The sequence below is a fragment of the Citrus sinensis genome, chromosome 4 (assembly GCF_022201045.2).
Source record: "Citrus sinensis cultivar Valencia sweet orange chromosome 4, DVS_A1.0, whole genome shotgun sequence".
In the NCBI taxonomy this organism is placed as follows: Eukaryota; Viridiplantae; Streptophyta; class Magnoliopsida; order Sapindales; family Rutaceae; genus Citrus; species Citrus sinensis.
The window spans coordinates 28,404,447-28,423,537 of record NC_068559.1 but is presented as its reverse complement, the minus strand read 5'-3'; the positions used below and the strand labels follow the sequence as shown (position 1 = coordinate 28,423,537).

At 36.2% G+C, this 19,091-nt stretch overlaps 4 protein-coding genes across 5 annotated transcripts; all 4 read left to right on the top strand.

Moving 5' to 3' along the window:
- The first annotated feature begins 156 nt into the window (after positions 1 to 156).
- On the top strand, positions 157 to 4,916 carry LOC102613472 (uncharacterized). 2 transcript variants are annotated; one of them, XM_006482986.4, is made up of 10 exons: positions 157 to 624; positions 900 to 1,072; positions 1,166 to 1,324; positions 1,574 to 1,723; positions 2,175 to 2,318; positions 2,961 to 3,117; positions 3,500 to 3,672; positions 3,864 to 3,919; positions 4,170 to 4,272; positions 4,603 to 4,916. In XM_006482986.4, the coding sequence occupies exons 1-10, from the start codon at positions 384 to 386 to the stop codon at positions 4,690 to 4,692; spliced, it is 1,446 nt and encodes a 481-aa protein (XP_006483049.1). In that variant the 5' UTR covers positions 157 to 383; the 3' UTR covers positions 4,693 to 4,916. The 2 variants fall into 2 exon arrangements, with proteins under 2 accessions (XP_006483049.1, XP_006483048.1); XM_006482985.4 differs by having other exon boundaries at positions 260 to 624; positions 897 to 1,072.
- Positions 4,917 to 5,698: 782 nt separating this feature from the next.
- LOC102613979 (UDP-glucose 6-dehydrogenase 3-like) lies at positions 5,699 to 7,986 on the top strand. The gene is made up of 2 exons (XM_006482987.3): positions 5,699 to 5,867; positions 6,275 to 7,986. The coding sequence occupies exon 2, from the start codon at positions 6,285 to 6,287 to the stop codon at positions 7,725 to 7,727; it is 1,443 nt and encodes a 480-aa protein (XP_006483050.1). The 5' UTR covers positions 5,699 to 5,867; positions 6,275 to 6,284; the 3' UTR covers positions 7,728 to 7,986.
- Positions 7,987 to 8,754: 768 nt separating this feature from the next.
- LOC102614272 (uncharacterized) lies at positions 8,755 to 12,535 on the top strand. The gene is made up of 3 exons (XM_006482988.4): positions 8,755 to 9,488; positions 10,348 to 10,505; positions 10,633 to 12,535. Exons 2-3 carry the CDS (start codon positions 10,361 to 10,363, stop codon positions 12,111 to 12,113), a joined length of 1,626 nt encoding a protein of 541 aa, XP_006483051.1. The 5' UTR covers positions 8,755 to 9,488; positions 10,348 to 10,360; the 3' UTR covers positions 12,114 to 12,535.
- Positions 12,536 to 14,062: 1,527 nt separating this feature from the next.
- On the top strand, positions 14,063 to 16,578 carry LOC102614562 (uncharacterized). Its single transcript, XM_006482989.4, has one exon. The coding sequence runs from the start codon at positions 14,686 to 14,688 to the stop codon at positions 16,267 to 16,269; it is 1,584 nt and encodes a 527-aa protein (XP_006483052.1). The 5' UTR covers positions 14,063 to 14,685; the 3' UTR covers positions 16,270 to 16,578.
- The last annotated feature ends 2,513 nt before the right edge of the window (positions 16,579 to 19,091 follow it).

Genomic DNA, 19,091 nt, shown 5'->3' with positions numbered 1-19,091 from the left:
ATAGACGATGCTCCCAAGTTCTATCCTTGGTGCGTCGACGTCGTTTTCATCACATATTAAATTCGAATTAAGGTCATGGTGTGAGATATTTTATAACACATTTTTTGTCTTATATCGACCCAGTAAAAAAACGGTGCAGTTTTGTTTGTACCAGCAAAAATGTAGGATGTTTGTTTGGCAAAAACAAACACTCTTGCAATGCCTTACTGAAAATAACACCTTCTTTAATAATAGCATGATTCTAGGTAAAGTGCTATATGATATGACCAAACTACCCACGCATTGGCGCGCGCAATCGGATTCGGAGTGGCTCTTGATAAAAAGAGGGTCAAAAAAGTTAAGAATGAGCCGCACAGCACAGTCAAAGTATAGACGAGCAAGAGATGGAGACAAACAGTAGCGGCGGCGGCAGCAGCAGCGGAAGCTTAGGCTCAAGCTCAACGATGATACTTCACAACGCGGTGATTGTTACAATGGACAAAGAGAGCCGAGTATTTCGAAACGGCGGCGTTTTCGTCGTACAAGACCGAATCAAAGCCATCGGTCAATCTGCCGATATTCTCCAACAATTCTCTCAAATGGCCGATCAAATCATCGATCTCCAAAGCCAAATCTTACTTCCAGGTCATTACACACACACGCATACACACGCGCGCGCGCGCACATACAATACAATTAATCTCCAAGTTACGAATTACCTCCTTCGCCAAAATGTATACGAACTTTTATTTTATTTGCCAACTGATGTAGCTACTACTCATTTGACACAAAACATGTATCACTTGCCACATCAGAGAAGTCCAATTTAATTAAATAACGTTGATGCTGTTATTAATGTGAATCCGTTGGAAATTGTGCTTAATTTTATGAATTTGACATGTTATGATTGTTGTAAGTAGGATTTGTTAACACGCATGTGCACACATCTCAACAACTGGCGAAGGGGATAGCTGATGACGTTGATTTGATGACATGGTTGCATGATCGAATTTGGCCTTACGAATCTAACATGACTGAGGAGGATTCTTACATCTCCACTTTACTGTGCGGAATTGAACTTATTCACTCTGGTGTAAGGATTTTTATTTTTATTTGAAAAAAAAAAGAGTTTCTTTTTGAGTTTATTTTATGCAAGCAGTGGGTGACTGTGGATTTTGGTAATCAGGTAACGTGTTTTGCTGAAGCTGGAGGGCAGCATGTAAGTGAAATGGCTAAAGCGGTTGAGTTACTGGGTCTACGTGCATGTTTAGTCCAGTCAACCATGGACTGTGGGGAGGGTTTACCTGCATCTTGGGCTGTTCGCACTACAGATGATTGTATTCAGGTTGTTCTGTATTTACATTTTCTTTATAATGCCGATAACTGTGTTATTGTTTATTCTTTAACTGGTGTATCCAAATGTATGTTTATATTTGATCACTTGAAGTCAGCCTGACTCTTCCATTTCCTTTAATTTTGTTTCATCAGTGAGTGCCATCTGCCTTTGTTTAATATTTGAAACTGATTGAAGAATCTTTTAAAATTTGAGCCAGTCTTCATATGACTCAAACTAATTTTCTCACTTCAAGAACAGTCTCAAAAGGAGCTTTATGCGAAGCACCATCATGCAGCCGATGGGCGCATCAGAATATGGTTTGGAATTAGACAAATCATGAATGCAACTGATCGCTTGCTACTTGAAACAAGAGACATGGCTAGAGAATTTAAAACAGGAATCCACATGGTACCAAAATCTCTCCCTCTCTCCCTCTCTCTCTCTTTGTGTATTGCAGATGAAGATGGTACATGTTTAGGAGGATCTTTTGTCTTTTAAAACTGGTCTGATGCATTCTAGATTCTTGTGTTGGAGTAGAAAATGTTCAACATTGCATTCCTGCATGACTAGGTGAGCATATGGAATCTGAACTTTCACCATACAATGAGGACTGAAGGTGGTACTATAGAATTACAATTTATAATGATATTGCACTAATATCTTTTCTGAAGCATAGGGAAGCCTTAGTGGATAATGATCTAATAGATGGACAAGGAAAATGAAAATAACAGAATTAAATCCTAATTTCCTTCTTCACTTAATTTTCTTTTTCAACCTCAGACATGGAAAACTCGTTTTTAAATCCTAATGAATTGAGCTGAACCTGATGTTACATTAACTCACTTTTCCCTGTGTTCAGCATGTTGCAGAGATACCCTACGAGAATCAAGTTGTGATGGATACTCGAAAAGTTGATCACGGGACTGTTACATTCTTGGACAAGATAGAATTCCTGCAGAACAACTTGCTTTCGGCTCATACAGTTTGGGTCAACCACACTGAGGTAAACTGTACTTTTGGAAATTTTAAGTATGCTGTGCACCAGCTTTGACAAAATTCAAGGAGCTTTTATGGTTATTTTTGTTAATTGGATGGTGTGAATGAATATCAATGACATGTTTATAGGAATTACTGAAGTTTGACTTTTGATTTCTCTTTTTCTTTATTTTTAATAGGAGACTTTTGATTGTCTAGTGAGCTTGAAATAAATTTTGAGAACAGCCCAGCTATTTATTTACTTGTGGGAAGACTATGAGCACTATTCTTAGATATTGAGCATTGGGAGAGTCTTTTGGAGTATTAACTTAGAGCTGCTCATACGCATATTTTATCCTACATGAGTCAGTGCTATCAATTATATTTTGAATACAAGCATTTTGTAGCATTTGTACTGATTTAATATATGCAATCCCTTTACTTTTAGGACATAAACCTTTAAGCAGCAATCCATTATGGTGAGTTATTTTGAGAGAATAATACGAAGTTATCTTGTTGGAAGTAAATAGTACGTACCAACTGAAAATCATTGTTGTTACAGGATTTCAAGGTTATCTTTACTTAAACATTTGATGCCTGTTATGTTTTACTCAATAATTGTGATGAACCATGAGAGTGATTAGGTAAATGTGATGATTCTCATCTTCAGATTGGTCTCCTCTCAAGGGCTGGGGTCAAAGTATCTCACTGTCCTGCTTCTGCAATGCGTATGCTTGGTTTTGCTCCAATAAAGGAGATGCTTCATGCTGACATCTGTGTCTCCTTGGGAACAGATGGGGCACCATCAAATAATAGAATGAGCATTGGTCCGTTTTACTTCTAAAGCTTTAGTTTCTCATTCTCATACTTCTTCCATATTTGGAAATACTATATCCATAGGGTGGTTTGCTTACTTCACATGGAATTTTTTTTTTTCCTTCCAAAATCCTAGCATAGACCCACAAAAGGTAAAATACTGATGTGTAAAAATTTGCAAATATATGTGGAGAATAAGTGAGAGTTCTTGTGGAGATACTGTCAACTGCTTTGTGTCTGCTTGCAGAATGAATAACTTAGCTGCAATGGTGTTTCAAAGTACTTAGTCATGTGAGAATGAAGAAATTGTTGTTCAAAAATTTTCCAATAGTTGTAAGAACACTTATCTTGTACTTGTTTAATATTTTGATATGTGAATTTGCATTTTTGCAGTTGATGAGATGTACTTAGCTTCTTTGATTAACAAAGGACGGGAAGTGTTTGCAAATGGAACAACTGATCCTGCAGCTCTCCCTGCTGAAACGGTGCTCAGAATGGCAACAATAAATGGTGCAAAATCAGTTCTCTGGGACAATGATATAGGGTCACTTGAGGCTGGGAAAAAGGTTTGAGAGCTGGATTATATTAGTCTTCTTTGTCTCTTTAAGAGCGATTTTTATTTTAGTTTGTTTATTTTTTAAATTGTTGCCTGCTGCACAAACATAAGTTCTTTATTGGAAAATGGTGGGGTCATATCCTTCTGCATGCTCTTTCTGACAAATGATGGAGACTAAAATTTGTGTTAATTGTATGGTAGGCTGACATGGTTGTGGTCGATCCTTTTTCTTGGCCTATGGTTCCTGTTCATGACCGGTATGAACACAATCCTTGAGACATGTATATGCAGTTATTTTATTTATTTATTGCAATATGTTCTCTGACATCATGGGGCTTTTGATGTAATCTAAGTTATATTCTGGGTATCAAAAAGTGGAAAAAAGGGTGTTAGATCTGAGTTATAAAGAGTCGTATTTAGACTTTTGAAGTTGTGATGATTAATCATGAGCAATATAACCAACAATCCATTTTTTTTCTTTTCTTTTTTTAAATTTACTGATTGCAGCATTACCAGCCTTGTATATTGCATGCGAACTGAGAATGTTGTCTCTGTAATGTGCAATGGCCAGTGGGTTATGAAGAATAAGAAAATCTTAACTGTTGATGAGGTATTACTCTCTCTCTCTCTCTCTCCTCGTAAATTTTCCCATTTGGTGTGCCTTAGAGGTAGAATTTGGATTAGCAATGTATGAATGGGAGATAATGAGATGAATCATCATCCACTTTTGAGGTTGTGCGCTTGGGTGGTATTAAATCCCACATACTTAACGTTCAGAGCTTGGGACCAATTACTAGATGTTCTCAAAGTACACTAATAGTCACTCTTGTCTGCTTTTAGATCTTTATCTCTAATGATAATATGCCAAATGATACAATTACGTTCCTGTCTTTCTCTTTATGAAATTCATGGCTTATCCAATGCAAATTTTGTGAGACAGAGGGAGATTATTTCAGCTGCAAGACAAGCTTCTGATGAACTTCTGAAGAGAGCAGGCATTACAATTCCAAACAGGATGAATGTCCTCTAACTAGCTTGCTTATTCAGACCGTCTGTAAAGAAGCTCGAATCATCTCAAAATGTATTCCAACCGTTGTTCTTCCTCCGGAAAAGCATTTGTTGTTGTATATGAATGTAATATGCGACAATTTGTTGCCATGTTTCCTTCCTTTGAACGCTTCAAATAATTTGGGAATTCGTGGCAGTAGAATAGATTTACTGCTCGTCTTTATATTTATTCCTCGCTTATTTTAACGTGCCTTTTTATTGTAAAAATTCTTGTTGAAAGTACATAATAGAAATAAAAATAACCTGAGGCTGTGGATCTTCTTTAGTAACAGCAAAAGGTCACATGATTGCTGAATCGCGTTCATGAAGCTGTCCCTACGAGTTCGGGTAAACTTTCCAATCAAATTCTTATCGACTTTGTGTTCAGGAAAAAAATTTCCTGTCGACTTTGCCACTGATTCTTCCAATTAAAATTTCCTAACTTTTAGTGTCTCACACGTCTGTCTTTAAATAATCCTTCCACATGTTCTAAATATGCCTCGTTACATAATTTTATAATACGGTACATCTCATTCCTAACTGCCATTTGTTATTATTAATATTTTGCTATAACTTAAACATTACTCAAATCTCTCGCTTTATGTACCTGTAGTCCTCCAACTATCGCGTTCCCATCCACTGAAGCCTTCCTATAGTATTACTATTTACTTCTCTTCTCTCATAAACGCAATGCATAATTTTTTTAAGAAAAAAAAAAAAAGATTATAAGAGAAAATTTTGTGAAAATGAATGAGAGAAATTTGAAAGCTCATTCCGTCGGATCTCTGTTTTGTCGGTGCAGGGCATTATGGCAATATTCCTTAAAAAAAAATAATAAATTAACAAATACCCCATTAAATAATACAATGATAGCAAAGTTGGAACCTGGAAGCTAGTGAGTGGGCGTGCCGTGTATTTATTACGTAATTTGGCGTGGGGACGTAGTGGAGACGTGTTAAAAGCATAAAATGAAAAAGAATTTGAAATGTAAAAATGTTTGAAACTAAATTGGTGGGCATTTAATTGGTATATATAAACAAAGCATGAGCGTTTAGATCTCCTCATTCCTCGGCATAGGCTGCTTCTTATAAACTTAAGAATTCGCTCTACCTCTCTTCAATTCCTTCTCTTTTAGATCGAAAGAACCAGACCCAGAAGGTAAATTCTTCTATTCTTTAATGGGCAGTTCTTTTTTTCTTTAATTTCTTTTTCGTTTTTGTTTTTGGGTTCATTTTCATATTGCAGATCCGCTGCTGTTGTTTCTGTTGTTTACATTGTCATACATTTTGTTCTATTTTACATGCCCAGTTCGTGGATCTGATTATAAAATATTAGTTCTTGGTCTAATTCTTATTGGAAAAATAACTCTTTTTCTCGGTTGATTAAATTATTGATAAAATTTCACTGAACCGTCGGTACAATTGATTGCTGATTGAAAGCAGTTGATCTCTTATGATATCAATTGTTGTGGCCACGTGTCATGTCTTTGCGTATTGTACAAGTTTCATAAAATATACATACATATATAACTTTGTTTGAGTTGTAATTTTTTTTCTTTTTTGTAGCGTTGTAAAAATGGTGAAGATCTGTTGTATTGGAGCTGGTTATGTCGGCGGGCCAACAATGGCTGTGATTGCGCTGAAATGCCCTTCTATTGAAGTAGCTGTTGTTGACATCTCTGTGCCGCGGATCAATGCTTGGAATAGTGATCAACTTCCTATTTATGAACCTGGTCTGGAGGAAGTGGTGAAACAGTGCAGAGGAAAGAACCTCTTCTTTAGTACTGATGTGGAGAAACATGTTAGAGAGGCTAATATAGTTTTTGTTTCGGTTAACACTCCAACAAAAACCCAAGGTCTTGGAGCTGGGAAAGCTGCTGATCTGACGTATTGGGAGAGTGCTGCACGTATGATTGCTGATGTCTCGAAATCTGACAAAATAGTGGTCGAGAAATCAACCGTTCCTGTCAAAACAGCTGAGGCTATAGAAAAGATTTTGATGCATAATTCTAGAGGAATTAACTTTCAAATTTTGTCCAACCCAGAGTTCCTTGCTGAGGGAACTGCCATTAATGACCTTTTTAAACCTGATCGGGTCCTTATTGGTGGTAGGGAAACCCCGGAAGGCATGAAGGCAATTAAAGCATTGAAAGATGTTTATGCTCATTGGGTTCCTGAGGATCGGATTTTATGCACCAATCTCTGGTCAGCTGAGGTCTCAAAGCTTGCTGCCAATGCCTTCCTGGCGCAAAGAATTTCTTCTGTCAATGCCATGTCAGCACTCTGTGAGGCAACCGGTGCAGATGTCTCTCAAGTATCACATGCTATTGGTTTTGACTCAAGAATCGGGCCCAAGTTCTTGAATGCCAGTGTGGGATTTGGAGGATCTTGTTTCCAGAAGGATATCCTGAACTTGGTTTATATTTGTGAGTGCAATGGCCTTCCTGAGGTTGCAAACTACTGGAAGCAGGTCATTAAGGTGAATGACTATCAGAAAACCCGGTTTGTGAACCGTGTGGTTTCATCCATGTTCAATACTGTTTCAGGCAAGAAGATTGCTATTTTAGGATTTGCTTTCAAGAAGGACACTGGTGATACCAGGGAGACCCCTGCCATTGATGTATGTAAAGGGTTGATGGGTGACAAGGCTCGCTTGAGTATATATGATCCTCAGGTTCCCGAGGAACACATTCAAAGGGATCTTCAAATGAATAAGTTTGATTGGGACCATCCAATTCATCTTCAGCCCACGAGTCCTTCAACAATCAATCAAGTTATAGTTGCCTCAGATGCTTATGAGGCAACAAAGGATTCTCATGGTGTTTGCATTCTGACCGAGTGGGATGAGTTCAAAAATCTTGATTACCAGAAAATTTACAACAACATGCAGAAGCCTGCATTTGTTTTCGATGGTCGGAATATTCTCGACGTGGAGAAGCTCAGGAAAATTGGGTTCATTGTTTACTCCATTGGTAAGCCACTGGATAAATGGCTCAAGGACATGCCTGCTGTGGCATAAAAGACTGAAATAGCATAACAAAGCAAGGCTTGTGACTTGGTTGAGTGTTAGAATAGATATTTGAGAGATTTAAGTATCATCCTATATTTTTGTTTTAATTATCATTTTTATATCTTATTTTTACATTTCATATCTTCAAGTTTTGATATCATGTGGTTTGTTAATTTTTATATTGTAATCCCATGTCAGTAGAATATCAGAATTTGTTGTTCACTACTTGGATTAGTTTAATGAAATCAGAAACTTGGCAAATTTTTTATACTGATTGTCTGTCTTATCCCTGACCGTGTCGTTATTTCATCCATTATTAAATTTTCCAATGAATTTCTTGGAGATGATGGATTTTTCATGAATATTTATCTGCGACTCATGATGAGTTGATGGACCTTTATATAATGAATTAGAGGATTTTGTTCCAGACTTCTAGTTAATGGCAGGGCTAAAATAAAGCATGTTTGCAAACAGTAACTGTGTTCACATTTAAAAAACCAACTCAATTATAATTCCCTTTTGTTGGAATTATGTTTAAATGATACTTAAAATTGATGATAAATTTATAGTTCCTAGCTACTTGGAATTATTTAAAATAATTGGATAATGGCACATAAAATTTGTTTGATGGGATTTGAAAAAATAATGTATTATCATTATGTATACTTCCATGGCCTATGGTTGGCGTATGTTTCATGACACAATTCTATAACTAGTTATTTTATAATTCGAAATAAGTAGTTTAGGAATGTATATTTACATAAATTAAAAATATTTATTGTTTTAGATCTTCACTTTGATCTATTTTTGACTTTTAAAAAAATTAATTGTCTTCGATACTTTAGTCGTTTTACAAATTTCCTCTCATCTAAATCAGGAATGTTAATAATAATACGAATAATTAATACAAAAAATTCCTTGGCAAATTTGGAAAAAGGGGAAAGACATAGTAAATAACGCAATGTAGGGAGCTTTACGTAAATTTCCCTATACATGGGCCGGTTTAGCTTAAATAGGAGGAGTCTGATCCAACTCTGAATTCACAAGGATCCCACAACCAAGAAAAAATAACCGGGTTCTTTTATTCGGACCGCCTTCTTTACAGAGAAAAACACGAACCGTATCTCTCTTCTCGGCGTCTCTTCGTTACGTCAACCCCCCCCCCCCCCCCCAAAAAACACGATCTCTTTTTATAATCTGAAATTGCTATCTAATCGTCAACTGTAAAATCAATTGTTTTCGATTCTCAATCTTCTCTACAGATCAATAATTCTTTTATTCCCGGCCGTTAATTTCATTCAATTCTAGGGTTAGGGTTTCGATCTCCTCAATTAACGATTATAACCTCTTGATCTGCTGGATTTTGCATCGATTCTCGATCTATGCTAATATTTATCCTAATTAGGTTCAATTTTTGTGGATAAGTCTCTATCCGTTTTCGTTATTTAGGTTTCGAAAGTTTCGAAGTTTTCGATTCCTCAGTGTTTGATTGAATCTGTAAATTCATAGAGGGCTTTTGCTTCTTTCATTGATTCGTATTCTTTCGTGCGTTTTTGGGTGGTAATTTCGTGGTATTGATCTGCAATTGAGAATCTAGGGTTAGGGTTTCTGTAAAAATTAGGGGTTTTTACTGTTGTGTAATTCGATTGGAAAAACGTACTTTCTCGTCAAATTAGTCAGACTTCGGATATAATTGAGTGTGTTCCCAACTAAAGTAAGGTCTCTAGGGTATCAAGTCGCTTGAAGTTTGAATTTTGCATACTTGTTAAGGTAAATTTTGTTATTGACTGTAATTGTTTATATGTCAGTGCTATTTAACCTTCTTTTTATGTATTGATATTTGGCAATTTTTTTTCATTGAGTTGAATGTAATTCTGTTTCTAAATGTATTATGTTATTTGTTTGTTAAGACTTAGATACTGATAAGCTTACTTGTCTCTGTAAGTTTCTTTTGGATATTTATTTATCAGTGCTGGAATGTGAGTGGTGCTCTTCGTAGCAAATACATTTTTGGAATATTTTTTTAATAGTGCATTTATACTTCAAAGAATGCCCCAATTGTGTCTTTGTTCTACGTGTTATTTGTTTGAATTAGTGGATGCACTGATTTCAAGCAACATCTTGTTTGACAAGGATCAGTGTGCCTAGCTGTGCCATTGTGCATAAATAAAAGGATTTTTTATTTTGTTTTATATTTGGTCGCTGGTTGAGAATATGCACAAAGGGGATGACCTAAATTTGAAGTTTCAATTTGGCTTAGTGCCTGTTTGGTATGACTTATTTAAGAGCCATAAGTGCTTATTTAATTGTATAATCACTTTTTAAAAAATTTTATGGTGTTTGTTTATTTTTTTAGTAGAGTTTTTTTAGCGTAAATAAGCTAATTTACCTCTACTAGCAAAAGCCCAAAATTTAAGCTTTTGGGAGTAGAGGTTAGAGAACTTTTCTAAAAATATATAATATAAAAAATATCACACAGTTCAATAGTTCAAAAGTGCTTTTTTTATTGACAACCAAACACCCAATGACTTTTTGTCCAAAAGCTCTATTGGTATAAGCTCTACTGTTATAAGCTCTATTTAATAAGTTGTACCAAACGGAGCCTTAATGTTGGTTGGTTGTCCTTCAGGTCGAGGTAAAGAATGGGATTTAAAAGGCCTTTTGATGATGAAGAGTTCCAGGAGCTCCCTTATAAGCATTCCAGACAGCTTGATATAAACAATAAGATGATTCGATTTTCAGAGTTTGGTCCTTGTGATGCTGCCTCTCAGAAACATGATACTTCGGGTAAGATGGCAGTCCATATCTGAATGTGCGTATATGGCGCAGATGGTATAAATTGTAATTAACTGATTAAGATGTTGAAATTGTAGTTGATCTCAATATTGGCTGTTCTTATCTTTATATGAACTAGGTGAGGATGGGAGTGGCTTTTATGAACATCAGTGGCATGAGGCATCTGAAAATGGTACTGTCGCTAATGAACTGATGAATTTGGTTGACAAGGATTTTGAGACCAGTGCCCCCTTGTCATGGGTCACAAGCAGTTCTTGTGAGGAAGATGCTGGGTCTGGTTCTACAACACATGCGCCTCTTTCCTTGGAACATATTGAATACGACTACCCACGGAGAACATTTGTTCCTTTTGAAGATTCTTATTCTTCTCTGTTGGACCGTTCTCCTAGAAAACAAGTTCCTCTTGGACCAAATCATCAAGCTATTCTTCCATCATGGGACAGGAGCATGGGGAAGAACATATTAGATGGTAAAGCTACGTTGCGTGGGAACAATTCCTTAGTTCACCTGGGATCACATAATGTTGTTGACAATGACAATGAAGAAAAATGGATGGGGACTTGTATCATTCCAATGCCTGACTCAAATTCGTTTGCTCACAACATTGACCAGGTTGGACGGGGTATTATGGACTGTGACTGCCTGGATGAAGGCTCTATCAGATGTGTGCAACAACATGTCATGGAAGCCCGGGAAAAGCTATTGAAATCCCTTGGCCATGAAAAATTTGTAAAGTTGGGTTTATGTGACATGGGAGAGGAGGTGTCTTGTAAATGGAGTGAAGAAGAGGAACAAGTTTTCCATGAAGTTGTTTACTCCAATCCTTTTTCATTGGGTAGAAATTTCTGGAAGCAATTGTCAGCAGTGTTCCCTTCTAGAACCAAAAAAGAAATTGTCAGCTATTATTTTAATGTTTTTGTACTCCGTAGGCGGGCCGTTCAGAATAGATCTGACCTACTAGAAATTGACAGTGATGATGATGAGTGGCATGGAGGGTATGGCGGTTCGGATGAAATTCGAATTTCAGAGGAAGATGAAGACTCTGCTATCGAGTCTCCTGTTGATCAAGAGAATGCAGACTGTGGAGAGGATTCTTCTGATGAAGATGACGACGACGGAGGTGACAGTGATGGTGATGTGGGAGATGGTGGGGGAGAGGTAACTGGAGAAACCTGTGGGACTGACCATGTATCTGACACTAATATTGCAAAGTCATTTGATGAGGGTGGGTTTGATGCTGTAGTTCCTCACATGGATAAAATTCCAGGGGACGCTGGGGATGATTTCAATGTTGAAGATGAATCGTGTACATCTTTTGAGTTTCAGCCTGATATGTCTGATTCTTGTGGGGCAATTGATGCTGCACATGCTTTGCAATTAAGTGGAGTAAGGACGGAACACGGCAAAGCTTTGCACGGCAGACTTGATGGGTATAACGATCTAGTTGGTCACATGAATTTATTGGATTCCTGTGATGCTAAAGTTTGGGATGCCAGATACCTGAGCCCTATAAAAGGAGTGGAGCTCCTGCCTACATGCAACATCATTGAAGAGATATTTGGCCAAGGCACTTGGGATACCAAGACAAGAAATGACTAAGACATCTAGCATGTTGAGTCTCAATTTGTTAATGGGTTCCCCCAAATGGCCAAAGATTGAGACTTTCGTAGTGAAGGTTTTAATGGAAGAAAACTTCTATCTGAATGATGGGAGATTTTTGCCTTTTGTTCCATCTTTGTAAATTCTTCTGTGGTATGAAATGTGCTTCAGCAAGTTGAAGCACCCGTAGAGAAATCTCAGTGTTGTTTTTGAATTGCACTAAACCTCAACACGCATTCCGGTCCTTAAACCGACACCTGGAACACATTTACTGGGAAAAATATTATTGATTTAACTTTGTTGAACAACCCTTGTTAATTATCTCACTGTTGGGTTTGTACACATGGGATTGAGAAAAGGAATCCAAGTGTTTTGACGAAAAGAACATTAGGTATATTCTTCCTTTTCGTTTTCTCTTTTTCTTTTCTTATTTGAAAAAACTTTATTGTATGGATGAATTTAACTCCACCACCACAAGAATTATGCTACTCTTGTGGTAATTCAAGAAAGTAGAGAGAGAAGGAAAAAAAAAAAAAGTGTTGCTAGTATTTGCGACATTTCATTTACCCGTCATTAAAATTACTGCGTTATAATTTTGGCTGTAACGTGTAGATTCTTCGTTTCATCGGTATAATTATCTTCTTATCTTCAAAGTCAATGCTATCAAATTGGTGATTTTTTTTTTTTTTTTGAGAAGAAAGTGGTGATATTTTATTAACTTGGTTTGGCTCAACTCAAACTTGGTCAACTCCGGAGATAATTACTCAAAGAATAAAAACAACCTAAAGCATAAATACACGTTAGGTCATATTCAATCTAACCACCAAGAAGAGAGAATCTCTAATATTTGATAAAATAAATCCCATTAATCTCTCTTTCTTTGTGACTCATGAGATTCATGCGTTGCCAAGATATCATTCCCAATGGCTTTTGAAAATAATTCTGGTTACCTCATTTGGTACTTCAATTTCTCGTAGTATCTGTCCGACCTTTCAATGAAGCTAGGTCCTCGATACCTCATTGTTTTGTTTATAAAATCCAAGTCCGTCCAACCAAACCAAGGCAGATGCGTTGCACGGTAGACACAGGAAACAAAGCAAAATAAGGGTCATTACAAAGATGCCTTGACTTGAAGTCTTGAACATTGAATGAAATCTACAACCAATTCTTTTGAGAGACCAAAACCAATACCTAAACCTGCTTTTCTTTAGCTGCAAAATTAGACTATCAATTTCATGACGTTGGAAAGTGGAAACTGTTACATTCATGTGCCATTTTTATCTTAAATTTGTAGGGAAAAAAGGACTCTGATGCTCTTAAGATTTACACCGAGATAAAAAGTAAATCCTCCACAAAGTTTTTGGAATAAATACACAAACCTTTATTATTATTTTTTTATTATTATTTTTCTATTTATTTGAGGATATCAAGCATACCATCGCATCTCTTGTTCTTGACTGCGGCAGTCCAAACTAAAAGGGAGTTGTGTATCCATTTCAAGTACTTGATATTTTAATTGTGGAGAGGACATTAATTATTGAGAAATGCAACGACTTTGCAAACTGGTTTGGTTAATGGGATTGTAAATAAAAGAATTGACCAAAAACGTTATACAATAAGATCCGAGTACATAAATAGGTGGAATCGGTTTAATTGGGGTTGCAAAAGTGGGAGTGGGAAGGTGAAAGGCGTAGCAAGGCAATAACGGTTGGAGATTCTGACCTTCCACTTGAACGTATGTGAATGTGAGGGAGCTTACAAGCAAGACAAAGTAAGGCATCGTTTGGATGCTTGAGTTCGCTAATTTAATGTATCTAGTACTCCTCATTCCTTGGGATCCTCAAAAGACCTCAAAATCCTGACCGTCCAATTCAACAGCGAAGGGTCCTCACTTGAGTACACGTGCTGCCTATCTTTTCTTCCCTTTTTAATCTTTTGCTTCCATGCATGGAATTCTCCTCCAACTACACAACACAAAACAAAGAAGAGAGAGAGAGAGAGAGAGAGAGAGAAAGAGTCATGGTTTTTGGTTTGATTGTTCTCTTCTTAGGCCTCTTCATCGCCATCATTGGCGGCCTGTTTCTTTGAAATTTCAATCTCTTCTTTTGAACCCCCATTGAATTTGAAACATTCAAGATAAAAAAGAAAAAAAAATGAGTAGTTGTTGTGTATGTCATAATATCTAATTGTTGGAAATGGGATTCAAGGGCCTTTGCCTTTCTCTCTTTTTTCTTTTTTTAACCCTTTTCTTTTTTTCTCTTTGGGTCGGATCTCGTAATTAACAAGAACTGTCACATCTCAATTCGTAAATGGTAGTTGATTTGATCCTCTTCTTCTGATCATCATCAACCACCGGTAGTAAAAGCAAGGCAAAAGTTTCAATCTTTGGGTGCTCATCGATCTGGGTTGATTGATTCTTTCTGGTTCTTGTTTCTTCAGCATTCTTGAGGCTTCTCTAAGATTACGAAATGCAGCATTCTTGAAGATTTGAGTTAAAGGTATGAGTTACTGATCTTGTTTCCCTTAGTGGGTAATTTTTCTTTTGTGCTTAAAGTCATCAGATCAATAATACATGGAAGCAGCAAATCAAAAGAAGAAGTTGTTTGTATGCAAGTATTGCAACAAGAGGTACCCATGTGGCAAGTCTCTAGGTGGTCACATCAGGACTCATATGAATAATGGGAATTCAGCTGAAGCTGAAGGTGAAGGGGAAGTCAAGCTCAACATAGACAAGATTTTCTCAGGAAGAAACATTAAGAAAGATTCATGCTTTGAAGCTGGTGGCCAATCTGGTTACGTTCTTAGAGCGAATCCCAAGAGAACTAGAAGGTTTGTTGATTCAAACACGCTTACTTCACAGCAAGAAATGGTTTGTAAAGAATGTGGTAAAGTGTTTCAGTCGCTCAAAGCTCTTTGTGGTCACATGGCTTGTCACTCTGAGAAAGATAATAAGATGAAAACAAGTTTTCAAGTTCATTTAGAGGGTAGTGATTTGAAGCAAAAGCTAGTAATGGATAGTGAATCAGATACTGAAACATCTGCTCCGAGTAGGCCAAGGAGATCCAAAGGAACTGGATACATGACCATGGGTGCTTACTCTTCCTCTGTTGATGTCGCAAATGGTTCTTCATCTGTTTCAGAACTTGAGCAAGAACAAGAAGAGGTGGCTATATGTTTAATGATGCTGTCGAGGGATTCTTCTGGTTGTAAGAAAGGCTTGAATTCATTTGCTGATTCTTCTGATAATAATTCAGTGGTTTTAGAGGCTAAGTCATCGTCAATAGATATGAAAATTAGTGGTGCGAATTGTGTCCCTAACGGTAATGAGTTTGTGGAAATGAACAAATCTAACGACAGCAAGTTCAAGTCTGCTGAAATCGATGATGTTTCTGATAATTCTGATTCTGGGTATTTTAGGAATGGACCCAAGAAGGCCGAATCAAATGCTTCTTTTGATGGATTTATCAGGACTGGTAAATGTAAGAAGTCTGGAGTGGAATATGGACCTGGATTTGAGGAGTTCGATGCAAAATTTGAGAAAAGTTCCAACAAGAGAACTGAATTTGGCAAGCATTTGACCAAGGAAGAAGATTTTGCTTTAGTAGATAGAGCTTCAACAAAGCATGGTTCAAGAAAGAGAGCTAAGAATGATTCTTCAAGTCCTCAGATTTTCCGCAACAATGCTCAGAAGAGAAGTCAGTTTAAGTGTTTGACATGTAACAAAGTTTTCCACTCTCCTCGGTCTCTATGGGGACACACAGCCAGCCATAGTAAGATAAACGGCTGCTGTGAATCCATAAATGAAAGCAGTGAGAACAGCAGGGAGACTGATTCATTTCCTGTTCCGATGCCTAATAGTAAATTTTGCAAGTCTGTCAATGGCAAGACCCCAATTGCACAAAATTTGTCTACCAATGTCGATAAAAGACTGGGGTCAAAGAAAAGCAAGGGGCACGAATGCCCATTCTGCTTCAGGGTTTTCAAGTCAGGCCAAGCCTTAGGCGGTCACAAGAGGTCCCATTTTGTTGGGGGAAGTGAAGATAAAACAGTGGTAATTAAGCAAGAGCTAGATGAGATGCATGGTCTAATTGACCTTAATCTTCCTGCTCCAGTCGAGAATGAGGTGATTAGAGATGCAGAGTTTTCGCGATGGTAGTTTGGGAGCAACACAAGCATGAGTTGCTGCTGGTGGGTTTTTGAACTCTAGCCGAAAATTTTTTTTAGCATAGTTTCATCAGGATGCAAGAAATCTTGAGTGTACAGACAAGCTTGATGAATTGCCTTTTATGTTTTTCTTTTGCTTCAGATTCAAGGATATCTTACAAAGGTAAATGTTCCATTTGTTGCTCATACATATATGCGCTGTAAGAAGTCTTTAGAAAGTATCTTCATCTTTGGAAGTTTTTGTTCGCCATGATGTAATGATTTGTTTCATCTTGAAGCATTGATTTTTTTTTCCCTTAAATTTCTTCTTTGTGTATTGCATTTTCCATGATAATTACCAAACTCAGGTAACATGAAATTCTGGTTTTACATATAGCTAAGATGATGGACTAAATTGTCTCTGTCAGCATTGGTCCATTGGGTAGAGAACATGAACTCCAAATTCTATAAAGAGCATTAGCCATAATTTAGACTTTTGTACTTTATGCAAGTAATCAAAAATTGGTCTCTAAATTAAGATATAACTTGAATGAATTTCACTGTTCTAACTTTTGGGTGTTCCCTCCCCCCCCAGCCCCCCCCTCCCCCGGCCTTCCTAAAAGAATCTGGGACCACCTCTGCTTTATGGGGAAACACTTAAAAAAAGTGCCATTTTAAAATTAGGAGAGAAGCTTCCTTTTACAATTTACATGCCCAACTCTGTTTTTAACATTAACTTATGCATGTTACATGTATTGCATTTATAAGGCAAAGCTAAAGATTTTCAACTAGAAGGTCTTAAATATATATAAATATTCCTGCTTGAAGTCACTTGTTAACATGCTCTTGAGTAAATGCATTTGCTAATGTTTAATGCAACCTTCCCTTTACATTAAAAGAGGTTCTTCTTTTACACAACATACCTCACATGCCCCAATTATTGTCACATTTCTCTTTACCTTATAATAATTCAACGTTTTCGATCAACCCGGTGTCTTATTCGCAAGAACAGTTCCAATAGGCGTTTCAAAGAGCATTGAAATGAAATATATGGAGTGGTTGGGCAACTCTTAAGATCCAAGACAAGAAAGGGTGTGTATGAAATTATGAGGAATCACATATACAAACTTTGATGCACTTTTCATTATTCGAGAGGAAATGTCACTCAAGGTGGTGGTTGTGTACTCACCTACCATTAAGCAAAAATAATTCGTCAGCTCATTCTTGTGAATACTCCTTGCCTTTCATTTTCACTTTCATTTGAGAGGTGTAAGATTCTTATTCATCTTTATTTTGCACATCATATATATATTCTTTTGAGTGTGTTAGGGGTGAGAAATAAAGGAGATTGGCTTTGGGTCAACTGGCATTATATTGAATGTTGTTTTAGTTTCCAAGAAAGCTTCAAATTGACTATTAAAATATAGAGCAAGCAATGAAATTAGATTTTTCCAATGGGTCATCATTGACTTTTAGCCATGCTCAATTCAGTCACATTTGGTTGCTTGCTAATGCTTGCGTAAAGAAATTTGCCAATGGGCCTTGTCATTGGGCTTTTTCCCTCTTTTTTCTAGCACTGAGTTTGGAGTAATGATTTTTTTTATCTTCAGAATTGTTTCGCCGGCCCTTACTTTTTACTTTTTAATTTATCTTACGATGAGATTTGTTGTACTCTAAAAATTATGTTAAACATTTTATTATCTTGTACACTCATTTATTATTTTAAGAAAATTAAGTTTCACTTTATGCATTCTTAAAAATTTAAAAAAAAATCCTTATTCAAATTAATTAACATTATTACTTAAAACATCAACAAAATTATTTACTACACCTAATTTTAAAAAATTTAATATATACTTACAAGTTACAACAATATATTGAATTCAAGTTGTAAACAAATTATTTAAGACAATTTTAGTTGTTAATTTCTTGTTTATCTGTGCTCAATAATTTGATATTGAGAAGGACCTTGAAGAGAAGGATTATCATGAATTACGATTGTTGGATAATTGCTCATATGGTGCACAGTTTGGAGGAGGATGACAAGATGTTTTCTTTTTGCAATGATTGTTCATTCTTTGTCTCATCTAATGAGTTTCTGGGACTCGAAAAGAATTGTTTTTATTTTGATGGTGGAGAGCCCCCACAGTTTCTAGGCCACCACCAACTTGGCTGAAGAGTGGAGAGAATTATACTTTGAACAATAAGTGTTCAAAGTAATTATACAGTATCAAATTATAATCAATTGTTTATAATGGTAATTCACATTATAGGCACTTTTGTAATAATTTTTTTAGTACAATTAGATTGTTCTGAGTAATTTTTAGAGTACAAATAGCCCCAATCCTTATCTTATTATTTTTTAAAATTATCTTTATTAAAATTAAAATATTTTTATTTTCTCTCTCCCCTCGACAATCCTCTCTCTCTCTAGCATAACCATCACCCTCGTCACATATCTTTTTCACCATCAATCCATTAGATCAATTAGCATATAATGAGTTTTCATATTAGGCTTTGTTAAAATTTATGAACAAGTGGTAGATTTTGTTGTTAATGATAATGGTTTTTCTTTGTGTGATAATTTAAGATTTTTTTGAAATTTTAATTTGGGATTTGATTAAGACTTAAGAGTTAAGAGTTGGTATTTAATTCACATTTTGAATTAATTTTTTTTTTAAAAAAAGAGGGAGATGAGAAGTTAATCTGTTGAGAGATTGAGTGAGAAAAAAATATTTATTTTTTATTTTTAATAAAACAAAAATTTTAAAATAAAAAATTAATTAAAAAATAAAGGCTTATGAGATAAATTGAGAATGTCAAATATCACCACTT

Coding starts and splice junctions, on each gene's coding strand:
- LOC102613979 (XM_006482987.3), top strand. CDS start 6,285: ATGGTGAAGATCTGTTGTATTGGAGCTGGTTATGTCGGCGGGCCAACA.
- LOC102614272 (XM_006482988.4), top strand. CDS start 10,361: ATGGGATTTAAAAGGCCTTTTGATGATGAAGAGTTCCAGGAGCTCCCT. Junction 10,506..10,632: donor TCAGAAACATGATACTTCGG/GTAAGATGGCAG, acceptor TATATGAACTAG/GTGAGGATGGGAGTGGCTTT.
- LOC102613472 (XM_006482985.4), top strand. CDS start 384: ATGGAGACAAACAGTAGCGGCGGCGGCAGCAGCAGCGGAAGCTTAGGC. Junction 3,118..3,499: donor AAATAATAGAATGAGCATTG/GTCCGTTTTACT, acceptor GCATTTTTGCAG/TTGATGAGATGTACTTAGCT. Junction 3,920..4,169: donor ATGGTTCCTGTTCATGACCG/GTATGAACACAA, acceptor TACTGATTGCAG/CATTACCAGCCTTGTATATT.
- LOC102614562 (XM_006482989.4), top strand. CDS start 14,686: ATGGAAGCAGCAAATCAAAAGAAGAAGTTGTTTGTATGCAAGTATTGC.